General features: G+C 36.7%; 1 protein-coding gene across 15 annotated transcripts in view; it reads right to left on the reverse strand.

The window, feature by feature from the left end:
* The window catches only part of ZPLD1 (zona pellucida like domain containing 1), a 105,093-nt gene that overhangs the window by 13,115 nt on the left and 75,849 nt on the right, over nucleotides 1-16,129 (reverse strand). For 14 of the 15 annotated variants that reach the window (XM_064410633.1, XM_064410642.1, XM_064410637.1 and 11 more), the window contains 3 exons: nucleotides 8,043-8,156; nucleotides 2,727-2,947; nucleotides 267-448 (listed from right to left, as the gene is read on the reverse strand). In XM_064410633.1, coding sequence (XP_064266703.1) covers nucleotides 267-448; nucleotides 2,727-2,947; nucleotides 8,043-8,148 — 509 coding nt within the window. In that variant the 5' untranslated portion in view covers nucleotides 8,149-8,156. Of the gene's footprint in view, nucleotides 1-266; nucleotides 449-2,726; nucleotides 2,948-8,042; nucleotides 8,168-16,129 lie in introns of all 15 variants that reach the window. The other variant, XM_064410629.1, reaches the window with a different exon arrangement.

Consider the following 16,129-nt stretch of genomic DNA (forward strand, 5'->3'; position numbering starts at 1 on the left):
CTATAATTTTTGAAAAGAAAACCTGAATTTTAAGGGAAGATTTACATTATCTAAGGACAGCAGGTATTCATAAATTATATTATCTCACATAATGATGATACAGAATTTTATTTTTCCTTGCAACACATCTTCTTTTGGTGTTTTTCCTTTCCCTTTACTCTTAAACAGCCAAAATTGCTATATGGACAACGCTGTTATGGCATGCACATATACATGATTACACAAACACGGGGATAAAACACAAAGAAATGAAAAAGCACACTTACGAAGCAAGCTGGGTATTGTTAACCAAGTACTCCAGTGGGTAGCTACAGCTAAATTTGTACAGAAGCCCAGGCAAATAGCTGATAATCGTTGGTGGGTCTGGTGTATCAATATAGCCTGAAACATTACCTATCTGTACCACTGAGGTATTTCCATAAGCATTGATACCTCGAGCTGAGGATACCTATTGAGGAAGAGAGAAAATTACTATTAGCTGAAATTAACTGTGTAACAAAAAAACCTGAAGGACAGTGATGGTTTAGCCCATAATTTATTCTGAAATATCTTCACTAAAATTTTCAAAAATTAATTTATTTTTAAATCTTCCTTGTGTTCTGTTTTTCACCTCCTTGGAATCAGGCATATAAAATTTACAAGGTGTATCCCTGTTCTTAGAACAGACTTGAGCAACACTGGAAAAGAACTATGAATCTTGGAAGCATATTTTTTGGTAAGTACTTTTTTTGTCTACATTCCCAATGAATTCATGCCACTTATTGGAAAAAACTAAAGCAACTTTTCTATTACTGTTAAAAAGTATTACCTTAAATGAGCTTCTATATCCAATAAAAAGGCCAATACACAAGCAATTTTGTTCACAGAAACAATATTTGTTCACTGTTGAGCTTCAGTTTGGGCACATCAAAAATAAGGTACTTTATAAGCAGACACAAGCCAAATAGTTGAACTTTGAGTGTGTGGCTTTGTTTATATTATACCTTTCTATACCTTAAATATAAGCTATAAACTGTCAGAAATTACAGGGCTGAAAAGTAATACAAAATTCATGCCAATGCGACCTGAATTGCATCCATGGGCATGTGCTATTCTGTATTGCTCAGCTCAGAGGTGCAGAGCCTAAAAAAAACACACAGTCCTCAGGAAAACTGAGGGACATTTCTCTGCTGGTATTAGCCCAGCCTCACTCCATCTGTAGCTACTGATCTGAATAAGGGGGTTGTTTGAAAACAACTGAGAATTGCACAAATTCCTTGCTCAGTAGGCACAGACAAAACAGGGCAAATTAACATGGCACTGGACTTCTACCGCAGCATTTCTTTTGTAGAACTGTATTAGCAAAACAGATGTTCTCAGTAGCTTTAAAACACATGGTTTCTTAAAAAAACATTTCATTATGGAAAAATCATCCTGAGGTGAATGAGTTGTAACATTTCGTAGTAAGTAGCACAGGACAAACAGCAGGAATTTAGATTTCTTTGGTCTACCAAAAACACACCTAAAAGACAGAAGCAGGTATGCATTTTGCCCATAGCGTACTTAATAATTTTCTAAATGGCACAAAAATGTTGAAAATAGAGTTTTTGCCTAAACACTACAGGCTAAATCACTGCTATACAACTGAAGCCTTTTTAATTTCCTCACCACCCTACCCCCCATAAAGTAAAAAGCTGAGTCTGCTGTATTACAAAAAGACATGGGTTTTACACAAGTTCTGCCCGAACTGTTGTCTTTCCTTCACTTTTATTGAAAATTAGCTTGAAGGTCTTTGCTGTGAAACATAGCCAAGAAATGCAGGGAATCGTAAAACTCCAGTGTGGGGAACATGATAAGAAATGCTCCCTGCTCCATTTTTGTCTTTATTTGGGGACACAGCACGAATAAACAGAGAGGATGGGGGAATATTTTTTTGTTATATTTTTAGCAGCTGCTTTGTCTTTGTATTCAGTGCAGCCTGGTGGGGGATGTATGAGATTGGGGGGTCTTTTTGTTTTGTTTTTTAAACATCAAGCTCCTACAATTATGATAAATAGCAAGTTCAGGAAGTTGACCAGCTACACAGGAACAGGAAGAAGTTGCTTCCTGGAAAATTCTTCTACTGCAAGTCAGAGAGGTGCTACAGTTGGAAAAGAGAGTCTTGAATTGGCTGAACTGGTTTTTTGTTGAAATTTTAAAAGAAAACTCAGCCTAGGGCACAAAGGCCACAGATCATAACCAACATTTCAGCAAATTTATTAGCAACAAAACAGGGGGCTTGTTATAAAAACTGACTGGGATCAAGTACAAATAAGAAATTTGGACAAAATAAAAGCCTTGAGAATAACACATTTTTACATCTGTTTTTTTTAGTTATTCAGAAGTATTTTGATATCATTCAATGTGATACACATGCACTGTGAAACTCTCCACTTCTGCAAAATCTAAGGCATGGTCAGCAAGATTTTTAGAAACACCATGGAAAAATCTTTCTTCCACTCAAAAAATACTTAAATTCAAATTATACTTTCTAATATGAGGACAAATGTGTGTCCCACCATATTTTCTCAATAGTAATCAAGGTTATAAGTTACCAACTTTCTCTGGTTTTCTTTGATGCATGCAATGTTTCTAACTGGGTAAGACAAAGTAAATATTATCTATGAAAGATACAATGCTGTCAAGGGCATTCACTTGATCTTATCTATACATAGCCATGCTATAATTTCACTTTGATTTGGTCTTACCACTAAAGTGTTTCCACAAGATTCCAAAGTACTCAGATTGATGATGAAAATGACCACCGCTGGAAAGGTATTGTTATTGATGAAGCCCCTGCAGTGGGCATCCCCATGTTTCCCATTCAGTGCCAGATCTGTCTCAGAATAACCAGAAAAAAGAACTGTGCAAAAATTTATCTTCATAGTAATTGTCTGTACTCCACAGAAAACATTGATATCTCGCTCAGCTGCAAGAAAAACACAGGGAAAGACATTGTAAGAAAATTTGAAGTAATCATTATACAACTATTGTAGCAGTTAGTCTAGCATTGTTACTTCCAATCAAATAAATTTTTAGATTTCAGTTTCAAGAAAATACTAGAATATAAGGGTAGGAATTGCATTAGTCTGAGGAACAGATTTGACTCTAACATTTCACTGAAGAAAAAAACAAAAATTAGTATAGTAACACAGTGTAACCAAGCAAAAAATACATTAATCCCACAGCAAATCTTTTAGTAGCACATTCGTAAAATGAAACACTGCAACAGAGTAGAAAACATCAAGTGGTTAAGTATTTGGAGTCTGATTAAGCAGCCCCCTCTGGAACAGAAATTTCCAGCAATTCTGAAAAATAGAGAAGGCCAAGCTCTGCCTCCCAGCCCACTCTGGCATGGAAACTGGCTACATTTTCCTGAATTGTCTGGAGTCCACTTGCATGAGATTACAGTCTCAGACTGTGCAGACTTTGAAGTACAATCAACTGCATATCAGAGTAATTTATTATGATCTCTCCAAGGTTGGGTTTCCCTGGGTTTTGGCTTTGGAGTTTTTTTAAGAACCATCAACTTGAGCTTTAATGAAAAATCAGTTGGCTCTTGAAAGGCTATGATCAATACCACCAAGCATCTTGCAATCTTTCATTCTGTGCATTATGACAACACAAAAGAAGCAGCCGTTAAAACTGATCAATTTTTGAACAGCAAAAAAACTGTCTTCACCAATTTGACCTTTTATTCTAAAGTTCTAAAGATTTTTACATTCTGAACGGAGAAGCATCAGGTTCAGATACAGACACAAGTAACAGATTGTTTTGCTTTAAAGCTCTAACATTGCTCTTCTTTAAGGTCTTCTTTGCCCATAGATGGCTGGAGGGCTGTTCTGCTGTTTCACCCTAGTGCTTTACAAAAACACATACTGCATTGTATTAAACACAGACATTACTCCTTTATAGAACTAATTTATTACATCTGCTTAAAGATTAAGGGCTATTAAAAATGGTAGAACAACTTCAGTCAATACTGTACCATTAAGCCTGCTAAAATGAATTGTTTCACTTCGTAGTCACAGCAGAGAGGAAATAAAATTTCCATTACAATGAACTAGTTCTTCCCTCATGGTAAAGGAGCACAAGTAGTTTAATTTAGACAGCTTTAATGGTGGCTTTCAAACCAAAACAATCAAGTGCAGAAATAACAGGCCAAACTCAGTCCTGAGCTAACGCCATGGTAAATGTTACTCACTGAATATAAATTTGGGCAGAAAGGTACTGGAGGCAAGACAGGAGTTGAAGTGATTTGGCATGAAATTCTTCTGGGTTGTACACAATCATAATCCCACTAATGTAACACACAAAGATCAGGAAGCAACATGCCTTCATTTTTCCCTGCAGGAGGACTATTACCATCCGTTTAATGAGCGTACCAAAGTAGAGAGGCCAGCACAAAAAGGGGAACGGCAAAGTGTGCATTTATGTTTCCTTGGACTGATGCACAGTCAGATCATAACGAATTGCAGGATGTAACAAAGTAGCTCAGTTAATTTCATAACTCACTTCAAGCCTTTTCAGAAAGCAGAATAATAACTTTACCAATTAAGTTATCATTACTGCTTGCAAAATTATCATTTGACATTATGGGAAATGAAACCATACAGTATAAAACCAACTTCTGTGTGATACAGGAGGATACATAACTTTTCCAGACTTAACCTTTCCTGCCCACTGCTTCATGAGGAAGTATTGCTGCCAAATTAGTCTATTCCAGAAATAAAACATTTTTTGTGCAGAAATTTAACTGAACCCAGTCCCAAACAGATCTAATGCCCTCTTAGATGTTAAATAGCTAGCACATTTCTTGACAATTTGGGAAGGTAAATATTGTTCCTGTGTAAGTTAAAATAAACAAACAAAAAGTATTTGCATTCCTGCATTAAAAACCTCTGATTTTCTGAGTCAGAGAAACGATGGCTTGAAGGTTACAGCACCCAGCTGATGAAGCCTAACTATAATGCCTTCAGAGTCTCCATACAGGAAAACTACTTGCTTTCTTTCTGACTCAAATCACACCAGCTATCTACAGCCAGAGGTGCTCATGGATGTCTCCCATGCAAGAGAGTAAAGCCCAAGAGGTGCACAGATCCTACAGAAACAGAGACCATCTTGAATTATGGGCAGACTCATGGGGGCAAATGCTGGGAGCTCCACTGCCCATTTCTGCTCTGTTCCCCTCCACACATTGACAACTCACCCCAGGACAGGCATCAAAAAAACCCTTGGAGGACAAGAGCTTCCACAGATCACCATTAATAAAAATCATTCCATCAGAAGAGGAATGAAAAGACCCATGTAGTCCAAAACCAGTTTCTCCTCATGAATCTCCTCTTTGATCAAATCACTGCTTTGATATTGAATTAAAATGCACAGTGTATGTGAAAAAGCTGCAACATTTCCCTACTAAGTTTTCAACATGAACTCAAGACAAGAACCTCCTGAATCAAAACTGCATGTCCCAACTGGAGACAGACTGCTATGGCTCTATGCCCCAGAAGCCTTCTAAAAACTATGCTCTACTGCAATGCAGAACTAAAGTTTTTGTCCTGTGTAAGCTCTCTGAATGATGGCAAGATCTATCCTAATTATATATTCTCTAGAACACATCTAGCTTTGGTACAAAAAAAAAAATCACTGTATTGTCATCATCCAAAAATGGGGCTATTTTCCCTTCATTCCTGATGACTATTGCATAGCTGCACTCTAAAATAACCCTGCAAACTGCAGAAACAAAAGTTCTGCTTGATTGTCATCCTATTTATGCAGCACTACTCCTATGCAAGAAGTCACCTAAGCGATGAATGATAAAAGCAAAAACAAATGAAAAATGGATGAGCTCCATGGTTCCTCTAGGAAGGCTTCATTTGTCCTCTTTGTGGAAGACAACTTCTGTTTCTTATCAACATTTAAAGAAACCCAATGGCTTCTCCTGTGCCTGCATATCATGCTTGGAATTCCAGCTGACAGCAAGAAAGACTCCTTGTGTGGAACGAATAAAGAGCAGGAAGAAAAATCTACCCATAACAAGGTTCTGTGAGTAGTATCACACTCTGGAAAATACCAGTTCTCCTTTTTGACCTCTCCTGAGCCTAGTGCTGGGGAAACCAGCACAGGAAGAGTGAGCCCCTTCTATCTGGAGAGGCTCTCTCCCTCTTCAGCAGCCTCTCACGTCCACTAGCCCCAGCTCATTACATAGCAGACCCTTCTGCATATTGAAAATCACATCTGTCAAATTTGGGGCAAAAGGGGTTCCTGGCTTTTACCTCCATCTCAGATGCACAACTAACAAACAGAATTATTTTCTTTCATAGCTCTCAAAATCAACAGTAAGGCCGTTGATTAAATCCCGGCCTTTGAATCTTTTATGTCAAACAAGAAAAAGGACTCTGCTCTCGGCTCATATGGCCAGTGAGGGGTGATTAGAATTTACTTTAAAAAAAACTGTTTGCCTAAACAGATATTCTCCCCAGTCAATGAGATTTGGCAGACATGGAATCTGATACGACTCATTTTTATGAGGCAGAATTGCAAGAGGCCCCTAAATACCCTCAATAAGAGATGAATTCCATTTGCAGGTATCACATTGCAAACAAACATTGGCACACAGCAGGTCCAAAAAATGACCAGAGAAAAATTTTAAAACACAGAAAGAGGAACAGAAGCTTCCCTCTATCTGTCGCAAACATCTCAAGAAGCCTGAAATGGGGACCAGATAAGCCACAATTACCTAAGAAACTCAAAAGGCAGCTCTGAAGCAGATGGGCAAAATTCACTCACACTTCAGAGGCAAGCCTGCAAAAATTGATGCTACAAAGTGAAATATATATATATTATGAATAGAATAGAAATACATATATATTAAAAAGTAGCTTGCAAAATACTCAGCTAAAGTGGGATTTTCTCTAGGAATGGAGACAGTGTATTTGATCTTCTTTGCATGTCTTATTTCTCTGTTCTTCATATTGATTAAGTGGAAAAGAATCAAACCCACTGTTGGTCCTTATGTCAACAAAACACCCAGCAGTGTGATAGTCACACAAGAATCAATAAACCGACTTTCTGCCTTCTGCTGACTTAAATTTAATAAAAAAAGCTGACCCTTCCTGAAAAAAAAAACCAAACTTTTATTATTCAGAAAGCAACAACGGGAGAGGTATTACAGTGTAATACTACACTGAGTGTTCATTACTGAACTATTCAATTCAATCGCTATCTCAGAAAAACAAGATGTGAGAGAGACAGTATTCACAGCCTTCTTTTTATTATTATTATTCTGCCCTTGATACAACTGAAGCAGGAAGGATCAGCAATGTAATAGAAACTAAAAGGATCCTTTGCCTGAGTAAACCCTGATACCATGCCACCACGACTGACATTTCATTTCTATTTCTCATTGTATTAACAGCTCTGAACACCCAATGTCCCCAGAATTACTTCATTCCCATTTTCTTAGAGGAAGGAAAATACATCATCCATAGACAAAACTCATTGCTTCACCTGTCCCCAAGCAAGGCCTTAATGTTGAAGTGAGGCACTAAAATTTTGCCATCAAGATAATTTTGCTTAAAATAGATACCTATTTCTTTATTTTACTAAAAGGATATAATTATATTCTCTTAATTAGGAAAAGAAAACTATAAAACCTAAACATGAAAGAAAACCCAGTTAGAAGTGTAAGAGTGTTAAATCTATAGAGAACATTTACAATAGTACGAGCTCTGGTAAATGTCTTGGACAGTTTAGAGGACTGGCAAAAGCAGGTCAAGCCCCACTGGTGTGAGGGGAATTGTTTGCCTTGCTACCAGGCTGAATTTGACCCATTGTGCAATTAAGAAGGAAGTAAAGTGCAGCATTAGGCAAGTTCATTGTCACAAAAACAGTTAACACTCACTTAATGTGGAGTCCTACCCCCAGGCCTTAGACAGATTTAAAGCTCTGTATTTAAAAATAAGCACCGCTTTCAAGCAAGACAATAAAGAAGCCATTAGGAAAAAACTCTATTAAATACTTACCAGGAAACCTGCTATGGAGGTTAGCATCACAGTTGTATCCATTGAACTGAGCAGTCACTGGGAGCACTTTAATCGTCAGCAGGAGCAGCAACCATACCTGTTCCATTGCAAAACCTAGCAAAACACTGAGTGGTTATTACACACATCTGTTCACTGCATTAAAGATGCTCACTGCAAACATTCTATAGCTCGGGAGGCGATGGTCTCCAGCAAAGGAACTGGGGATAAAGCTCACAAGCTTGTGGGAAAGAGGTCACAGACAGCAGGGACCATTTCTCTGCTCCTGAGTAATGTGCAATTTCTATTAACTTCTACAACTTTCAATCATAACTTGTGGCAAAATAAAAGGCACTCGAGGATAATAGAAAAGGGGAAAAACAACCCTAAAATATATTGATAGTTTAGAATTCCTTGAATATTTAAATTCCAACCTTTTTTTTTTTTTTTTTGACGTTTCAGTGTAAAATTCCTTAAGAAAGATGTCTTGGCTAAGATTAAACTATTGTTCCAAGTCTTGAAAAACCATAGAAATAAATGGTTAGCTCAGCAATTCTCAGGCTCAAGATCCTAGAATAAAATTTGGTTCATATCTATTTGCCAAACATTTGTTCTTTGCAGCACAAATGCAATTAAATTGCTTAATACAATTGATGCAATTAGTTTGCTTCATACAAAGAGCTGGTACAGACACTTGCATCTACTTGAATTGTATCTGGCAATCAGAACACAAGAATTTCAAGTGTTTTCAGTAATGATTCCTTTAGCAAGGAAAGGCTCCAAGGTTTAACACCTGTGGTTTTTACCACAACCAAAAAAAGCCCAACTTCTTATACGTCTCTCAAAAACATCCCAAAATTGAAATTTTTGTCAGTAAATCCAAGTGCACTAATTTTTTGTTTTGTTTATTTTGTCGGGGTTTTGTATATAGGTAAGATTTTGTCATTCCAGAAAATATAGCTGCTGATGTACACCCAAATGTGGCAATGTTCTCCATTTGCCTAGACAGGAACTCAGCAATTTTAAGATTTAGGAAATTTCTTCCTCTAAGACTACAGATCACCTCTCTCCAAGTGGATAAGGCACACGTGCAAACTCCAGATTGGAACACACCTAAATGCAGCCATATCTGACATGGCAAGGGACTGTTCTGCACTGCTAAGAGCTGGCCCCAGCACATGGAGAGAACACTTGAGACAAACCCTCACTCTTTACTGGATCTTTCAAGGTTACCCAGCAGGCTGAGCTGCTTCTCCTCAATAATCCAAAGGCTTTCACTAATTTTCAAACCATGCTCATTTAATGCTCTGTGTTGAAAGAAAGACCCTTAGAGGACACTCCCACATGCTTTGTGAATGAACAGATCAACTCCAAGAAAACACTGACCCAAATTCTTCTCAAAAGTCAAAGGTGTGTCTAATTGACAATGATTCCTGTGTAATTCTGCTCGGAAGTACACGGAATAAAACACAGAATTGGAAACACGAGCTTCCAGCTAAGCATGCACATTTGGGAAGCCAGGTGTAACTTTTGTTATTATCACATCCAAAAGCAGTTCTCCAACCTAGTTCTTCACAACTTTCTCAACGAGTGAGTTACAGCAACAATGTAACCTCCTTTTTGTTTCAGGTGGATACTAAATTCCAAACAAAAGCACTCTTTGACTCTTAACATTTTTTCCATTAGATTCCTGTGGAGATTGACAGCACTTGCGGCTAATGTTGATGAAGAATTGTGAAAACATAAGAAAGAAAATAAAATTTCCAACTGGGTTGCTATGAAACCTCTGTATTTTCATGATCTCTTCACCCTGTCCATCACTCTCAGATGGAGAAGCACAGCAGTGTTTTGCTTGTTTGTTTACTATAAAAATGCAGACGTTATTTTGAAAGAAACATCTTTTTTTTCAGAAAGTTGGCATTTCTCCAGTGTTCTGGAGCCTTAACTCTGCTTGTACATACAGCAGTTACATCGATAAAGTGGGTATTACTGTTCTCTTGTATATGGGCTGCTTTCTGATGTCCATTACAATGGGATACATCAAGGGCAATTTACCAAGATCTAAACCTGAGTTTAATTTTCTAACATCCACAGTGGTTTTCTGCTAGTAAAAAAAAAAAAACCTTTGAAAAGAGTTAAATGAAAGATGCCACTGATAAAGCTGTAATTATTATTTTAGATGAAAAGCAGAGCTTCAGAATGAATTCTAAACTTTTAATTATTAAACATAACTTAAACTGCTGCATTTTGGAGGAAGGATAGATGATTGCTAAGGAACAAATCTGAATTAAGACATTAAGTATTTATAGCATTATTTCTCTAGCTGTATTCAGAACAATTCAGATACTACCACAACCAAAAATGTCCTACTTGCTTTTGGGCTATTGACTCATCTGCATATGAATCAACACGAAGATCCACATCACCAATTGAGCTGACTCCTGCTGCTTTTGCTTAAATAAGCTACGAATATGCATTATTTTTCATTTTCCATGAGAACTGCAGGGCTATAAAGCATCCTGAGAGGCCAATATCACTCATCTGCCCACGTCAGACACAATTAAGGCAGCCATTCTTGCTTTTCCAGTCTGGTCTTAAAGGCCCCTAGCAACCTATTTCTCAACAGAAATTTCTGAACTTCAGCCCTCCCAAATGTATAAGGCATCCTAAGCAAAAGTTTTGTACCCTACCAATATGGCTGACCATTTAATACAATTATAGAAGCATCAAAGTTTTAGCAAAATAGTAACAGGAACATGGTGTTATTGCTGGCATATAAATACAAAAGTAAAAATCCATGCTATCCATAAGATAGCATGCAAGTGTCAGGAATGGGATGATTTATAACCCTGGAGTGAAATTCATGAGGAAGATACCTGCCTTTTTTTCTTCATTTAGTATGTAATTCTTAGTATGCCTTTTTTGAGGAATGCAGCTCTTGGTGGTTTAAAAAAAAGGCTTCTTTGATCTACAACAAACATATTTGGCTGTTAAGAAGATTTCCAGGATTAAAAAGATGCAAACATATACTGTGAGGGAAATCTGACCCTTTCTGTTCATTAAACTCCTAAGAACAAATCCATATCATGTTTCACTGATGTACCAAGACTCAGGCCCTGCTCTTCTGTGCTGCTCATCGCTGAAGAGTACAGAGAGGTCAGAGTTGCAACAGGCAGTCCTCACTTTAATTGATATCACTTTACAAAGCCCTTGTCCCTGCTTTGATAAACTTCATCATGTCAGAAAACCTGCAGAGAATTCCCAAGTAAAGATGTTGATGATTTAAACATCACAAGCTTTTGCAGTCAGTTTAGGAATTTAATTCCACTGAGAAGCTATAGTTTGATTTAAATTCCCTCTTCTTTCCTCTGTCATGACCTGATATTCATTTCTCTTCTCTCCCATCCTCTCTAAAAAGGTCTTCAAAAATTTTCCATTGTCAACAACATTCACTGACTCAGCCCTACATTTTTAATGAATTGCATTTGTGAGCCAGTTGCAACTTCTAAGTACATTATTATTTCAAATATTCTTCCTGTATTTTATAAGAATTTCCTATAGTCCACTGCTTATTCTCTATTTTTAATTCACAGGGTATGGCAGTTCAGCAGAATAATATGGTGATCCTCATGCCTTCTGACTGGATACATTTTCAAAAAGAATAGTTAATAGTAATAACAAAAATTTCTGAAAGAAAATTATAGATGTGATGAGCACATAATAAGCTGGTGCCATATTTGCAAGTGTTTTCACACATGCCTAGCATACCTAGTAGCTGTCTAAATTTTGTCTAGCAAGGTACAGCAGGTATCTACAAGTAATGGAATAGGAACATTACTTCTGCTCACAAAAATATTTTCAAATTACCATTACATAGTTCAACAAGTCCACCTCAGTCATTGCATGACAAAACAATTCCTCATCCTTCTGACTTGCATTCATCTTTCTGCCACACTTGTTTCTGCATGTGCACCCAAGATGTGAATAGTTGTGAAGTGCATTTACTGTGCCAATGTCAGATCCTCCAGAACCACTTCGCTTCTAAACACACACAAGACTGTCATCACTTAAAAGTAACCCAGTAAACAAAACCAGAAGAATATCTCTCCACCTCAAGTTCTTCAGTGGAATTTTCTCTTTTGACTTGTACATCCTGTTGAAATAAATTGTCCAGCTCATTTTCACTATCGCCTTCCACTTTATATCTTATGATGCAGATAAAACAGGACTTAGATCTTTACAGCAACTGTTTTAAAGATAAGCCTATCAAAAGGTGATAATTGCCTTTTTTTAAAAGGTTTTTTTTTAATAGAAAAGGGGTAACTGATATGCAAAGAACTTTAAGACACATTTCAACTACAAAATTTCTCTATGTTTGTGGATAATCTTCAGTTCTGAGACTTTGAAACATATATCTTTTTTTAGAGTGTTCTGTGCTTTCACCCCATAGTGCCATCACATTTCTGACACCTAGAAAAATCTGTAAAATAGAAAAAATAAAAATGTGCAGACACGCACATATCTATACGTACATGACAAATGCAAACACACAAAGGCAGATACATGAGCCTTGAAGTTCAACAGTTTCCTACTAAACCTATGAACAGCCTGTATATTCCCAAAATTACAGTGTTTAAGGCTCACAGAAAAGGTAATAATTTGACATATATGAGGAAATAATAAAACTAAGAACATCAGAAATCAGTACACCTCAGGGTGTACAAATCCAGCTGATTGTTCACACATGGAAAAGGTGAAAATATTTTTGTTTTAAATAAGTAAACTAATCTCTCTCATAGCTCTCCAGAACACAGCAGTTGTGGACTGAATGAGAAAGACCATGATTTAAACACCCATTAGTCGGGCACAGACTTGCCTTCACCATCAATTATCTGGCCTCAGAATGACCTGTATGTATTTTCTAGTCATATTTTTGCCCTCAGTTCTGGAGATTTATAAAAAAGAATCCTGAATTAGCTCCATAATATATTAGATTTCTAATTAAATATCGGGACAAAGTTTGGAACGCCTCCTTAATCAAAATACTACCAGAACCAAACAGGAGCTTTCCCTGACCAATTCTAAATCATAGCTAAAGTCTCAAATGCTAAGACGTTTTGTGAATCAAGTGGGTACCCATACAGTCCCAGGAAAATGAGACTCAAGAAATTTTTGCAGCTTTTGGAAAAAAAAGCTTTTGATTTGGTCCAAAAGTTTAAAAAATTCTAGTGTAAGTTAAAATAATTTTGTTATTTTCAAGCCTTTTTACAATAATCTCTTTCACAGAACAAAAAAGCCAAAGGGTCTGAGAAAGAGATGTTAAGTTTCCACAAAAGGAAGCCACATGAAAATCATCAGATTTGATTTGGAAGACCTCAGATTTTCACCAGCACCCTACAATGGGCAACTCATATTCAATATCATAAAACATTTATACGGAAGCAATAAATAATGTGCTTATTAATTGAAATGAAATAATAATTCTAAACCCTTCTGAACATCAAAAAGGTGAAAACCTACATCTGCTTCCAAAATTTACAGCTCAGTATTTTTTGTGAATCTTATGACTGTAGTGAGAAATAAATGTGTATGTTGGGTAAATAAGAGAAGGCTTACAGCTATTGAATCTATAAAACCAGGTGTGTTTAGAGAGAGGCACTAGTACAGGTCCATCTGGAAGTTCAACTCAGAGCCTCAGATAGGCAAAAGTCCAGCTGAGACAGTTTTTCTGCCTGCCTAATGACCAGGGAAATAATTTGGTGTTCCATAATACCAATAAGCCCTTAAAAAAAAAAAAAAACAACCAAACAAAAACAATCCCTACCCTTTAACACTTCAAAACATTCCTAATAAACTTTTAAACATTGTACCTTTATTTTTACAACCAATCCTTGGATGCACTGACTTTTTTTTTACATCTAGTCTGAAAAGAAACTAAGTTATCTGCATATTTACAATGTAAGAAGAGAACGGTGATCAAGTGAATACTACACCTTTATGAAATATTTCCAGGAGATTTATACAAAGCAGAGTAATACCTTCTTCCAAGAAGACAGACTACTGGGAAAATATAATTATAATAGTATAAACAATTCTAAACAACTATTTGTTGAACAAGCCAGAGATCTTGACTTGCTAGGTCTATTTAAATTTATTCACTTGCAAGTGTTGAGGTCTGTTTTCCCACTATTCTGTGCTAAATAGCAGATTTTTTCTAGTGTTTCCTACATACACAAGTGAAATAATATTCTTCAAATGTGATATCTTCCCCCTACATGGTTCTATATTATTTTCACCATAGCTCTGCTTAGTATTGTCTACTGCATCAGAAAAACTTTGACATCAGCAAGATACCTGAGAAAAAAAAGAAAGGAAATTCAGTATAAGATTTGGAGACTATTGCAGTGACTAGTCTGAAAAGATCACTTTAGCTCAAATTTGGATGTTCCTGACAAATCACAACCTCCTTTTAATCATTAAAATCCACATAATTTGGTTTGTTGTGTGCTGCTTTTCTTTAATTTTGTGATTAAACTCTTTAGTACAACTTCAGTGGATGCAACAGAAACACCCGGATCATAAACCAACTGAAAACATTCATAGATTCCCTATTGAGGTCACTGCATTCCTCACTCACATCATAAAACTAAAATAAAAATCATGTTGGATTTTCTTTATCTTACTTCAGCCACAAAATACTATAAACAAGCTGATTACAAAACAAGAGCCATCAGATAAACACCAGCTGTGCCACATTCACTTACAGGCTGGCAAGCACATACAGAAGTATCTGTAATGAACAGAACTAGAGTATTTAAGAAACTGTCTAATTAATCCAATAGTGAGAAAAAAATGGGACCATTTAGCTCTATTGCAGCTGGTCTACATTGTGTTTCTCTTTAACTTTCAGTAGAGACACTGCAATTAGACAATCACTAACACTAAAGCAAGTCCAGCATCACTTTGGACTGAAACACAAAGTAAAAGCTGTGTCACATCCCCCGCACAGGTAACGTACAAAGACTGTCCCTAAAACCTGGAACTAAGATTGTTCCTAAGCTTAAATACATTCTCCACATGTGCACATTCAGTCTACAGATTTCCTTCTCAGACCACTGATCATTATGGGGGTTCCATCAGTTAGCAAATTTACAGAGACTGTCAAATCATCTGATAGAGGCCCCTGAAGTGTCATCACATTATTGTGGCCTTCAGTCGCCTCTAACCATGGTCTGGAGTCAAACACACTGATCTAGTGATGAGATGCTCTTAATCCTATTGCCTGACCCCAGAGCCCTGCAATCACATGGGCAGATAAAGATCTAAATGAGTATCATTCTACTTAATTATGCTTTTTATGCTTTTGCAGAGAGAAATATAAATATAAATCTTCAGTAAAATAATGCTTGATGTCACTAGCAAGTAGATTATACTGCAGCCATCTGTTACCAGTAAAATGAGACTTCCCTCACAAAAATCACCAAGAGTTTATGTCATCATGATTACTTCAATTTCCTTGCTTTTAGAAACAACTAAGAGGTAAGGATGTAGAATAACACTGCAGAGTACAACCTTATCTCATCATCGAAAGTTAAACAAACTAGCAGTAATTAATGCTACCAATATCTTGGTCAAAGAAAGTATGTAATGCCACAGATTTCATAAACTATGAAATCAAAGAGATTCTGTTCCCAAATTTGTATTTAAAAAAGAAAAACTATTTATATTGTGAAATGGAAGAGATTCACTTATGGTTATTTCTTTCATCATGTTTTGAGTCTGTGTTGTAGCCATTTGGGATTTAAAACAAGATTTGAAATAATTTTTGAGCCAACCTGTAAAACAAGCCCAAGGTGTACTGCTGAAGATCTAGTTGAAAAAAAACCAAATCATCATGCACTGGTAAAACCATTCTTTGACCAAGAATATGCAAGCAGGGCCAGCATTCCCATCTCCTGCAGCTCTTAAGGCTTCCCCCACAGTACACAAGGCAATTATTGTAACTATGTCAATTTGGACAGTATCGATTCATCAGCTTAACCAAAGACTTGATTTCAAATCCCCGTGATCCGCACTGAAGAATATATCAC

The sequence above is a fragment of the Passer domesticus genome, chromosome 2 (assembly GCF_036417665.1).
Source record: "Passer domesticus isolate bPasDom1 chromosome 2, bPasDom1.hap1, whole genome shotgun sequence".
NCBI classification, from domain to species: Eukaryota; Metazoa; Chordata; class Aves; order Passeriformes; family Passeridae; genus Passer; species Passer domesticus.